This window comes from Halichondria panicea, chromosome 12 (assembly GCF_963675165.1).
Source record: "Halichondria panicea chromosome 12, odHalPani1.1, whole genome shotgun sequence".
NCBI lineage: Eukaryota > Metazoa > Porifera > Demospongiae > Suberitida > Halichondriidae > Halichondria > Halichondria panicea.
The window spans coordinates 3,987,158-4,000,365 of record NC_087388.1 but is presented as its reverse complement, the minus strand read 5'-3'; the positions used below and the strand labels follow the sequence as shown (position 1 = coordinate 4,000,365).

The window sequence follows — 13,208 nt, the reverse complement described above, 5'->3', positions numbered from 1 at the left end:
TAATAACTTATGCCAGCCTATTAATTGTTCCTATAATTATAATGAATTGAAAGCACTACACATGCAGGTACTATAGGTGCATGTTGATGCCTCGGTGGAAAGGTTGAACGACATTATATATATCCGACTCTCCCGGTGCTTCCCCATGCAAGTCATTCTTACAGTCTTGTTTATGGGGATGGTACAAAACATAAAGTCAAACAGCAATTAAAATAGTAAACTACCAACAGGCACAAAAATCAAAAGTTATGTTTCAAACGTTCAGGCTTATTATAGGGGAATATCAATCAGTATAGCATACTGAGTCCTCTCAAACTATGCTGCACCCGCAGCACATCTGTTGTGGGTACTCGGGAGCATGGACCAATGTGTTATAGCCGTACACAAAGTAGTTGAACGACTTCCCCTTGTAGTCACACCTTGCCTCAGACACGGGAACAATGCGGATCCATTGACGCTGTGTGTATGGGGAAGATGTGAGGAACGTGTGAGTGTGGTAACATTTTTGGTGCTGAGTGAGAACTATCAACATGTAGCGAACAAGTCGTTAGGAATATGCAGGTAATAGATCAGTACCATTGCATGGTGCGTGATAATTAATTACCTGCATAAGTATCTTCTCGTTGGCAAAGGCAGTGGCGTGAGAATCCACCAGCTGTTTAGAGGCATTGTTCACAGCTTGGTCAGGAAAGTTGTATACATGATACACCTGCGAGGAAGAATAATTATAGTTTGTACGTGCAGAAATAAATAAAGTTCAATAAGGCCACTCCAAATAAGACTGTAGTTTCCCGTCAGAGACTCTAGTAAATTATATGCGGGTGTGAGCAGTATTATCATTATTCATTACTATGAATCTCATTATAAATGTGTTGCATCATCAATGAATTTAATTAATCACCCACAAAAATGTTACTATACACATACACCCACAAACAGTAAACGAAAAAAGTAATTTCCAATGAGAAATAATGGCCATAATAACTATTAATGCGGTAGCTAAAGCAGGAAGCGCGAGTTGGACGGGAAACTACAGTCTCATTTGGAGTGGCCTAATGTGTAAGCCTCTATCGGAGATAGTATGCAACCCACTGACAATGTTGCACCTAAGCTATACAGCACAATAATTGTTAATTGAAAAACTAAATGCTTTGCAGGGGGCATGTTTATTTCACTCAAAAACTAGTCATATGGAACAGACGAATAAAGCATGACGAGATGATTATAGTATCTATGATGAGACAAGAGAGGGTGAATTTGCAAACCTTTGCGAATCACACAAATCAGTAAAAAAAGTTGACTCTTTGCAATCTAACTATATACTTTCAGGCAAAGATCGCATGTATTTACTAGTAGGTTTGCGATTTTACTGAGACAACTCGGCCTGGGAACGAGGCTAGCTAGCGCTATAGTTGGAGGTCAAACATTGAATCCGTATAGCGCGAAAGTTTCGAGGCATTTAAATTCTGAATAAATTTTGTGGGGTTGACTGCCGGCCACGCTTTTAATCTTTGCACGTCATCACATAATTCTAATTTTCGTGTAGGATTGCTAACCCACGAAAACAGCGAAAATTAAGCCCCTAGAAAATTTCGCGCTATACAGTATATAAAAACTTCGGTGAACAGATGATGCTAACCACGATTCTGAATTAAAGACTGCACAGGCTTCACTAAAACAATAACTCTATTTGCAAATCGATATCGTGGCCGATAAAAGCTGTTAACATATTGCAACAGTTGAGCAGTTATACAACCTCAGCTTTACCGTATTCTTTGTGCACGGCTAGGCCTCAAGGCATAATATCCAACATACAAACTCACCCTTGGCTGCTGATCTTGGAAGGCCACCTTCCCTTCCGCCGCTCTGATCAGATGATCAGGGAGAGCAGTACGCTCCACAATGTGGTCAGCCTTGTGAGTCTTCCACGTGACAGTCAGCTTGATGTACCACTTGAGCTGGCACTTTGCACGACAGACAGAGCACTCGATGCGCCCAAATCCATTGCACGTCCAACATCTATACATGTACACAACAAAGCACTGTAACATCATAATCGTTAAGAGTGACTGTAATTATACCTCTTTTTTCCTGTCCCGTTGCACTGGTGACAAGGGACACGCTCCATGTCAACATGGCTGCCACCATGATGGTCATGGTGTCCGTGTCCATGTCCGTGGCCATGGCCATGGTGATGGTGGCCATGGTCATGGTGAACTACCGGCTGTAGTTTATGGCCACTTCCATCACAGCTCCCACAAATCACCTGTGGAGAAGTAAAATCAATTTACATTGCTACAATTATTCCAGAGAGCAATTTTACAGATTAACAGGTATTAATTCTCAGTTAATATTTGACAGGACAAAGAACTCTAGAGTGTGTATACTAGTATTATATACATGTCCACTCACCCTACCACGTCCCCTGCACCTCCAGCACTGGGTCATACCCGCCCCCACACAGTTGTGGCACACCTTGACAGAGGCAGTGTGGGGTACCTCAAAGTGTTTCTCATGATCCTGGAACAGTTGGTTGGGCTGAGCCGCTATGTCCCACGGCCCAGGGGCAGGCCCGTTCTGGGGACCATCAATCAGCTGACCTGAGGGTTATCAATGGCTAAAGAGTCGTCATCAAACAGAGCTTACATGCATATAATTATACGTACATTAGATGATGACCCCAATCACACTTATACTAACGACAATATCAATGCGATAATGAGGAGAGTTTTTAATATACCTGCAAAGGGCTCGTGCTGCCAAGTGGTCTTCCTGCCCTCGGTGAAGGTCTCCAGCTGGTACTGCATGGATTAAAACAACATTCACATTCACACAATGCCACATGTGACCAGGGAAACATATTCATATTATACAAATAATCACAAGAATGTGTTTTGAAGGGTAGTTATTAGAGCAGGGTGGAACAAAGCCATGTCTTAGGTAGTTGTCAAAGAGCATTCGATCATAGGCTAGCTACACACAATATACAGGACATGTACATGTATGTATCGTTTGAAGTTCGATCTATAATCGGATATGCAAGTGACATTTTTGACATACAATAGTAAATAGCTATAGTGGCACCCACATGGAAAGCACTGCTTGGTGTGATATTTAGGAACACCAGATCTCTGGCCGCCTTTTTGCCGTAGCAACAATGCTTCTCTACCTCACTCAGCAGCGCATCTCTGGCTTCGTCCTCAGATATTGTGGGGATGCTAGGAAATCGTAATTCATTCATTACTCATTCATCAGACACACAAAAGGTGATAAAATACAGCACGTATATTACATCCTTGCAAGAGTGTTAAAAATCTACTAACAGAAACAGTTAAAGTAAAAATATATACGCAGGAAATCATGACTGTAGTAGTTAGGCAAGTGTTACAGTGTTACAGTACAAGCAGTTACTGCTCGAAACTTAGGTAACAGTGTTTCCCCTAAAGCAGGAAGCTGGGAAGCAGGGCAATGTGGCATGTGCTCCCCTTTACCACAAAAAGTAGGTGTTGTCATGTGGTTTTTTTTAATTTTATTCATAGCATAACAGCCAAAAATTGCATTAGTGATTTGACAGTAAATCAATTACATGTAGATAATGTCAAAGGCCGGTGTATATAAATGCCAAAAATGTTCGCCTACACCGTAGGTGGCTCGGCCGCTTAGGCCCTGATATTCACCCTGCTTATATTTTACTTATATTTTTCTCTGGGGGAAACACTGGGTCACATGACTGTAATGATATGACTAAACATTGAAAACGTATAGTACTCGAATACAAACAGTGTTTTCAATAACAAACTATTTGGATAAAAATATAAACAGGAATGAGTATTACGAACACAACGGCAGTTGATAATTATTAAATGTACATTCACTCTACAGTGTACTGGACTTACTCAGGCTGCATGGATCGAGACTCATCAGGCTCCGGGGCAGTAGCTTGCTCATACGCAGGGGGAGGAATATTCATATCTGCAGGCATGTACAGTATACGTGTGTGGGGGGATAAACGATTATCAGCGAGATCTCTAATAGCAATTTATCTTTTGTGGAGCTATATTTAAATTTCTCCTTATAGACCTGCTTATAGACAATCACATGGGCTGTGCTGCAAATTCATTACACATTGTACTAGCCAGCCAGGAAATGGCTCTGGACTAAAAAATGAATAATAATTCATTCCAAAGGTCAACACAAATGCACAGGCCAATATTGGATCCTAAATAAATTTATGAGCTGATGAAATTCTGATGAAATTCTCTAGACATTACAGCCCAGCTTCATTGAATGGGAGGGTAATTTTCAGGAAACCAAACACTTGTTGAAATATTTGCACAGTCACTGTACCGAGTCACTAAAAATGGTTCCAACTTCCTGTCTCCATAGTACGATGACTGGTCCAAAGCTAAAGGTCAGATTTCCCAGGATGTACCCCAAAGCGTTAATTAGATTGATAAAAATAATATCAGATAATACACTCACTATCAATCTGGCGACACTAACCATCGTCACACTGTGCATCACCTACTACTTTTAGTAATACTTTTACAGTTAATTGTGCACATTCCACTGCATGCAATTATTGCTATTCACACAGTCTCAGAGAATCACAAGAGCATCAGCCAATGAAACCCTAAGCTCTCACCTGCATTAGTGTTAAACCCGACATTGTCATAGCCGGACACATAGTCCATCTTGGAGGCGTCAGGGGCAGAGGGTTGAGGAGCTTCGGCGCCTGCATTCTCGTGCACATCCTCTCCAGGCAAGTTTTGTCCAGGAGGGGGGCCAGCGGCTGGAGGGCCTGGGGGAGGGGGAACTGGGAGTGTGAGCATGACATTGGTATTAGCAATCCACAGTGCATGGAATTTAGATAGACCCTTTGCATGCCATGTACGTGTACGAATGCTTTTTCTATTACGACATAACGGCAATTTATTCCATAGATCTAGACCAGTTGATCACACAATTACGAAGCAGACTATAATTATATAGCACATGTACAGAAGCCATTTTGATTGATTTCACATAAAACATCTCAACTATAGAGTGCAATTCACAAAATAACCTCATGCATATACATGCATACTATAGATAGAAATATAATAGCTATTTAAACTGGCAGTTTTTGTTTAACTTACCAGTAGGTTGCTGTGCCTGAGGGGGAGAGTAGCCACCCTGAGGCTGGTTGTACTGGGGACCAAGGAGGGGTTGGTTGTCCATGGCTTGTTTGAAGTTGAAACTGAGAACCACCACACAGATGTGCTTCTGTAGATCTAAACGGTCTCTTATTTACAATCCTGCAAAAAAAAAGGAAGCCAGCTATAAATCTGACACGCCTAGAGAGGGAGGATTGAGCCCCACCCACCAGTTATAGCAAAATAATGAGCATGCAGAGTAATAGCCTAGATCCCAAGGCCGCACTTCCCTCTCATATATATAGTATACTATGTATACTGTACACAGACAAAAAAATTATGTAAAACTGATGTAGTACAGCTATAGAGACTTGCGCCACAAAAAGAGAAAAATATAATAGGTAAGAAGAATCCACTCTAGTTTTTGATTACTTCACACTTTAGATTGTCACTAGAACGCAATCATCGTGCATCGACAACAACACTGCATCAATGAATGTAAAACATAAAGCAGATAAAACGCTGCCTTACGAGGTGGTTCTTGGCCATGACCCATCTTCATTCTTCACCTCCAAGACGATGGTCTGGGAAACAAAGTTTGATCAAAATTAATGTCATCAATTTTGACAAGCAAAAGATTCTGAACTTAGCTATGTACAGTCATGTAACTTTATATATACTGGGTTTCGAATTAATCATTTGCGAATGACACGTACTGTACTAGCCTCGATCCCAGGCCGCACTACCTCGAAGAGTGGGCCTGGTATCGACTGCTTGCGCATGCGCTAATCATTAGCCAGATACCGGCTAACGCAGGATAACAACGTGTATGCTCAGTAAATCAACGGGAAAAATATCCAATAATTTGGAGCATTCACAAGGCTATAGTACTGTACCAGCCCTATTGCATTTTTTACTATACAAATTGCATGTTCATGCATGCTCACTCTTAGCCTCCTTCACCGGCCTTCATAGGAAAGAAGGCCTGCTATCGACTGCTTGCGCATGCGCCAAATTATTGGATGTTTTTTCCCATAAAATTTCCTATAATACTGGATTCATCAGAGAAAATATCTTAAAAGTCATACACAGAGCTATATAGCTAGCTAGCTAGAGACAGAGCTGTGTAGGTTTGTTGTACTGCTATTTTCTTCTGATAGAACAGTAGCAGTAGTATAGTAGACTTTCACCAAAGTTAGTGTTAAATGGGCGTGGCCTGTCCATATAGGCTCTTGTCAGCTTTCACTCCTTTCAGACGATCGTCATCCACACTGTTGCAGGCTGTGAGTCTTTTGTTAACATAGCAGGCTAAGGGTAGCTATCAGAGAATGCTATCCGAAACCTTCAATAGAACTTTCTATCTACTTCCTTCAATCCACTTCCGTTCGTTGTGATGTCATAGTTTTACTGAGCATATACGATGTTATCCAAAGCCCCCAGATACCGGGGGGATATTAGCGTATGCGCAAGCAGTCGATACCAGGCCCACTTCCCTAAGTGAAGTGGGAAGTGCGGCCTGGGATCGAGGCTAGCTCACTCTTTGCGTGTCTTTCGTTTGCAATCTACTTTTAATTCGCAATCGAAAAAGCTTGCCGAGTATTACAAGCAGGGAAATTGCATGAAATGTTGATGACTGCTTATACCTGCCCATTGTAGAGTCCAGCATCCTGCAGAAATTGGTCAGCTTTTGACAATAGCTCATAGGTGTGTGTCATATAGCGATGCCACACTCTGCACTCTTCGGCTGGGGGGACACCAAACTCCTCTCTAATAGCAGACTCCAAATCAGCTGTGAATGCATAATACATCAACACTCACAATAAAAGAGTGGGAGTGTAAGACATGCAACTGATGTAGTCTCGCGAGCGCGGAAGGGAACGTCTGGTCACTATTGCTGATTCTGTTGTACTGAGGAATGTAGTCACGTGCAAAATATTCGTTAACTTATCAAACCAGGTGCATTTATTAGCAGCTGTTCCCTCCCAAAAAATGCATGCACCCGCGAGACTATAATTATAACGTGATGCAAGCCTTAGTCTCAGAGTATGCTAACCATGTGATTACGAATGTGCTTAAAAGATTAATTTAACCGCGACCTATGGGTGGCAATTTGTTTCGCAATTCGATACACAATGGATTCCACGAACATAACACTACATACATGTACATGTACATGTACAGCACCTATATAATCACATGCACAATACTGTCTTTACAAACACTAACATTGTCTCGAAATACAATGTACTCACCGACAGTGTCACTTCTGCTAAACTCCCTCTTTTTGATATGATTTAGGTTAGGGTGTACACACAGTTTAAATTCCAGCAGATACACCTCCACTTTGCAGTGATTCATGTACAGTCCATACTCAACCACCCACCTGTGGTTGACCAATAGATCTAAACAATGTCGTATCAATAAATATACATATATAACTCCACCTTGAGATGACCTTTGACTTTGGACTGAGACCGTACCAAGATGCTAGTTTGTTCCAAGCTGACTTGGGGAGAAGATAGTAGTCTAACTCATCCATCAGGTGCTCACGAAGACAACCGTCTGTGGGAACACTTCATAATGTTTGAAGACTAACAACTAAACTAGAGCACTGAAGTGCTAACCCTCGGCTGTTTACATGAATACAATAATGCAGTATTATATGAAGCATGGAAGCTGGCTAAGTAGCAAGTAACACGAGCAATGACATTTTATAGACTCTAGAGGCTAGCTGAAACTTTAGAGAACGGTGCTTTAGTGTGGATGAGACATGCACTCTGGACTAGGATCACAGCAAAATAAGTAAACAAAGAAGTCTAGAGTCTTAGAAATACGGCTCCTGGTACTAGGGATAAAGAAGCAACAACCCTAATCATAATTCTAGCTTTCTACTTTAGTGACCCTTTTCCATTGTTCCTGGTACAGGATCACTTCAGCTGTAAATACGTACCACGTTGGCTACATGTGCAAATTTAACAAGGCTTTATTAACATCAAAATATGCCACTTAACTTGTTGTGTGAAGGCTATTCATGCTGTAAACGCAGAGCTATAGGCTCCAGGTAAACAAACCAATGGACTACTATACCCGTGGGCGGTCTGAATTCTTCTGAATTGTCTGAATTGTTCTTTACAGTATGAGCACTCACTCACTCACCTTTGAACAGGTTAGAGTTGTCCAGAGGCCCTGGGTTTGCGGACTCCTTGCCAGCTGACGACTGGTCCCACATGTCGTAACCAACATACTTTTTCCATTGTTTCATCCAGCGAATGTCCACTAAGTACCTGCAGGAAAGTTAAGGCATATTACAGACAAAGTTATTGTTTATAATTCTCATACCAGATGTCTCCATTCTTTAATTGCTGTTTTAGTGAGGTTCGAATCTCCATCCTCTGAGTCTCTAAAGATGGTGGCACAGTTAGTAGCAGCACTGTCTATAAAAAAACCGCATTTATTTTTAAATCTAGGAAATGCTCTCAAACAAAACCTGTCCAGAATGGAGACCTGCTTCCAGCAATGAGCGGTTGGGGTTGAGCTTTTTGCTTTTGAGTGTTGGGCAACGAGATTCAGTACTCCGGGGAACACTGAACGCCTCTCTAATTGCAAATTCTAATTCACCTATAGTGCATAATTATACAACCATCCATGGATTATATACACATGTGCATGTATAGCAGCACTACGTCGGTATGTATCAAATAACTATCTATACTCACCAACAGTGTCAGCTCTGCTAAACTTCCTTGTCTTGACATTTTCGAGATGTGGGTGTACGCACATTTTGAGGTTGAGTAAATAAACTTCCACAAAACAATCACTTGCAAGTGGACCACACTCAACCACTCGCCTATACGATGAATATTTAGATGAAGGTACAGTACGTGATACTTATACCCACCTGGATATAGCCGTTGACTGTGGACTCAGACCATACCAGAAGCACAACTTGTTCCATGCTGACTCTGGTACCAGTGTATAGTCTACACCGCCCATCAGGTTGTCATACAGCCTCATATCACTGTCTATAAAAGAGTTATATCATAACTATTACTATTATAATATAATTTTATTGCACTAACTATAACCTTTGCATAACTGTGAGTTTTCTACAGGGCCAGGGTTTGTACTGTCAATCGGGGAAACAGAAACAAACATTTTCCACTTTCTCATCCAGTTAGCATCAACTAGAAACCTAACACACGATTAAAAGATAACAGCAGGTAATCATACATGTACATACATCTTACTACATAAATGAGATTTACCAGCTCTCGCCTGCTCTAAGCTTCTGTTCAAGAGCTGCCTCTATCTCCAACTTTTGATGTTGCGGGCTTTAATGAAAGTTAAAGTGTTAATTCAAAATACTAAGTTGCTTTGCACTCACGAGCTGACTTGTGGCCACGTCCCATCATCATTCTGCTTTTCCAACACAAAGATGACAGTGTCCGTAGCACTCTATGCAACAATAGTAATTCACATAATTATACCAACAAAATTCAGCCACCTGATCTTCAAACAGGCCCGATGTTTGAAGGGTTTCACTGCCATTAGAAAGCAGCCTAAAAGTACTGTTTACATAGCAGTGGGTCCGGCAATCCACTTCAGCAGGTATCTCAAACTCCTCTTTAGTGCCTTGCAGCAGAGTGGCTGCAAGAAAAATATAATGGCAACATGTGTGTATACATGTAATAAACAGTACAATAACACGTATATTAACCACATACCACTATAACGAATACTACAGAGGCGGATCCAGAAAATAAAAGGGGGAGGGCTAGTTAGAAAAGAGCGAAGCCCCGTTCGACTAGAGGGAGGCGTTCATTTTTGAACTTTCCTCAAAATTTGACCTTCAAACTTTCACGTTACGCAATGAATGAATGAATGAGTGTATGGTGGAATACCGTATAGCGCACAATTTTGAGGCGCTCAAATTTTGTGGAAAAAGCATTTTGTTGAATAAATGTTTTGAGTTGACTGCTTACCGGAAGCATTCCCAGGCCACGCTTTTAATATTTAAACGTTATAGCAGTTCAAGACAATTTTCATGTATGATTGCTAACCATCGAAAACAGCGAAATGAAGCACCTCGAATGTTTCACGCTATACGGTACGTAGGAAAGTGAACACACAAAAACATGCAGTGTTTGCTGCATGCACATTATGACCGTATTAAATAAGGACAAAATAAGCTGATTCAGCAACAGCAATAGTTGACCTATGCACTCCGGAATTTATAATTGCTCTTAGCCATGCATGTTGTGAGGTTTGTTTTGTAGTTAGATCAATTATACGCTTGGCTGTAGTCTCAAGTGAACCTATACAGATGCATAATAACAAGTTGGTGTCAAAATTGTTGTAACCTCCTCAGACTAAATACATAGGTAATTTTTACAAAATGGGGGCTTCAGCCCTCCAAAATCACCCTCTGGATTGGCCCCTGTATTAGATGCTACCTACATCTTTTAAAACAATGTGAAAAGCCAGCCACAATTACAGTAAAACCTCGCTAATCCGGACCTCTTTAGTCCGAATCCTCGCAAATACGGCAAACTGAAAAAGAGGAGGGGCTGTCAGTAGAATAGACTATTGCGCATGCGCAATCTAACTTTCATTGCTGAATCAGCAATAATTTTATTAATGAAAGCACCGCAGGTGCTGATGCCTCGGTGGAGATGCCAAAGCTACATAACATAAAGCTGCTTTTATTCAGTCCAATCATGCATGCAAACTCAAAGAGTTGGTAATGATTGACCATGATTGCTGTTAAAAACGATCGATGCCAAAAGTTCAAGTCTAAAATTAATGGATGCTGTCTGCAGAGCCTTGCAGCTCTCTTCTCACTCTTGCAGCTAGTGCAGAGCTAACTACTAAGTAGAGTAGCAACATTCGGTAAACAAGTTTGGCTAAGTGCTCTTCTGAAAAGGCTGCAATGGCATTCCAAGTAAGCAAAACTAAGCATAACTCGAGAACGAAGCATTTATTTTGCAAATCCACGAATTAAAATTCAAGTAAACATGACTGGAAGCCTATAGAAACTCTTACTTGCACTTGATTCATCCTTGAGCAGCTGTAGCAGTCTACACACACACACAGACACACACACACACACACACACACACAAACACACACACACACACACACAAACACACTACCGTACACCTCGCTTGCGCATGCGCACCGAGGCATAATAAACTGCTCAAACAATGGCCACTGCAAAGAAAATGAAGAGAGCCCTTCTGGCCACAGTAATATCATAATACATTTACAAAAGTGTCTTCGTTAATAATCAATTAATGACATCCGTTAATAATCCAATGAGGTCTGGCTCTATTCGGATTAGTGAGGTTCTACTGTACTCACCAATAGTGTCTGAACGGCTGAACTTTCTACACTTGATCTCTTTTAGGTTAGGGTAAACACTCAAGGTGAGAACTTGGAGGTAGATTTCCACCATCAAGCCATGACCCCCCTGAACAACTTTCCTGCAAGCATGTAAAAAGTGTTTGTGTTTTGATGAAGAGAAACAAGAATCCTACGGGTACATGTACATGTAAGTAATTATCTACATGTACCTTGTAATGGTGTTCGAATTTGAGCAGATGCCATACCAAGAGACCAGTTTGTTCCAGGCAGACTCTGGAATGAGGAAATAGTCATTCATATCCTTGAGATCCTCTCGTAGAATCCCACCTATATTAGGGATCACAACATTATAGAGCTACATGTGTATGTTAGTTAATACAATCCCTGACCTGTCAGGAGAGCGTCGTTGTTAATCTTTCCAGGATTTTCAACTTCAGCTTCAGATCCATCACCAGGAGAGGCTTGTTCGTTGTATCCTACATACCTCTTCCATTGCTCCATCCACTGGAAGCCAACCAGGTACCTGTACAGTTTAGAGAAATTATTTTAACTTTTATTTAACAATCCATAATTACTATAAGTATACTTACCACGTATCTCCTTCCTTTAGACGCTGCCTTAGAGCAGCCTTAATCTCCACCTTTTGAAACGCCTATTGAAATTTTAATATTAAAAAAGCAAACACTCGAAGAATAGAATTACCTTGGTTGGGTACCTCGTACACAACTCTTGCAGTGACTGGTGCATTTCGTCTGCAGTTGGTCTGGGAGCAGGTTTGTCATGGAGACAGCGGACAATGAGAGGATACATGCAGTGGTCTGTGGTCATCTGTTGAATAGCCCTTCTTCTTTTCGTTAACTCGATCTTTCCCTCTTCACTGAGCTTTAGAGCTTGCTGATTGTAGGGTACATCATGTAAGGCAGGAACTTGGCCAATGAATGTGTGGATAATGAGAGTACCGAAGGAGAAAATGTCCAGCTTGACAGTGTACTGCGGATTCTCGTCTCTTGCTTCGGGAGACATGTAGTATACGTTTCCAGGAGCTTTCGTTAGCAGCCTCGACAATGCGTCAAGGTCCACGTATCTGGATACTCCCAAGTCTCCTATCTTGGCAGTCAGGTCATCAGTGAGCAGGATGTTGGGAGCAGTAAGGTCACGGTGTATGAGGGGAGGGGTCAGCGAGTGGAGATATTGAAGGCCCTTTGACACATCCCACAAAATATGAATTCTCTCAGCGATGGGTGTTTGAGGGTGGGATTGTACAAAAGCAGCTACGTCAGTGTGCAGACGTTCCATGATCAGACTAAGATCGTTCTTGTCTCGACCGTAGTGGATTCCAATAAATGTTACAACGTTCGGATGCTCCAGACCACTTAGAATACGACACTCATTGCGGAACTTTTCAATAATGGAATCTCTCTGGTCCACTGGATAGTAGTCGCCAGCTTTGAGCAAGATGCTGTGGAGCTTCTTGGCAATACATTCTCTCCCCTTTACAGTCACTCTGAAGACAACCCCATAAGCACCAGAACCAGCTCTGTTGTCCTCCAGGTCAAGGCCTTCTACCAGCACCACTAGCTCATCCAAGTCTTTAGTAAGTGCAGCCATGTTGCTGTCGATGTCATAGAAGATCAAGAAGTCAAAAGTAGGTGAAAGTAGTTGGGCATGGCCTGAAAACTCGGGCCACACCCAACTAGATCTAGGGAGAAT

At 41.6% G+C, this 13,208-nt stretch overlaps 2 protein-coding genes across 2 annotated transcripts; both read right to left on the bottom strand.

Moving 5' to 3' along the window:
- Positions 1-148: 148 nt before the first annotated feature.
- LOC135345791 (protein SSUH2 homolog) lies at positions 149-5,297 on the bottom strand. The gene is made up of 10 exons (XM_064543247.1): positions 5,139-5,297; positions 4,646-4,801; positions 3,897-3,972; positions 3,089-3,218; positions 2,741-2,801; positions 2,413-2,600; positions 2,082-2,266; positions 1,824-2,019; positions 605-709; positions 149-457 (listed from the first exon to the last, which is right to left on the bottom strand). Exons 1-10 carry the CDS (start codon positions 5,218-5,220, stop codon positions 311-313), a joined length of 1,326 nt encoding a protein of 441 aa, XP_064399317.1. The 5' UTR covers positions 5,221-5,297; the 3' UTR covers positions 149-310.
- Positions 5,298-5,458: 161 nt separating this feature from the next.
- LOC135345781 (uncharacterized) lies at positions 5,459-13,195 on the bottom strand. Its single transcript, XM_064543227.1, has 19 exons — positions 12,201-13,195; positions 12,089-12,150; positions 11,888-12,021; positions 11,708-11,825; positions 11,496-11,617; positions 9,640-9,782; positions 9,520-9,590; positions 9,401-9,466; positions 9,215-9,327; positions 9,034-9,157; positions 8,852-8,982; positions 8,623-8,753; positions 8,475-8,569; positions 8,292-8,419; positions 7,580-7,697; positions 7,388-7,518; positions 6,779-6,924; positions 5,667-5,719; positions 5,459-5,619 (listed from the first exon to the last, which is right to left on the bottom strand). Exons 1-19 carry the CDS (start codon positions 13,104-13,106, stop codon positions 5,598-5,600), a joined length of 2,814 nt encoding a protein of 937 aa, XP_064399297.1. The 5' UTR covers positions 13,107-13,195; the 3' UTR covers positions 5,459-5,597.
- Positions 13,196-13,208: the final 13 nt, after the last annotated feature.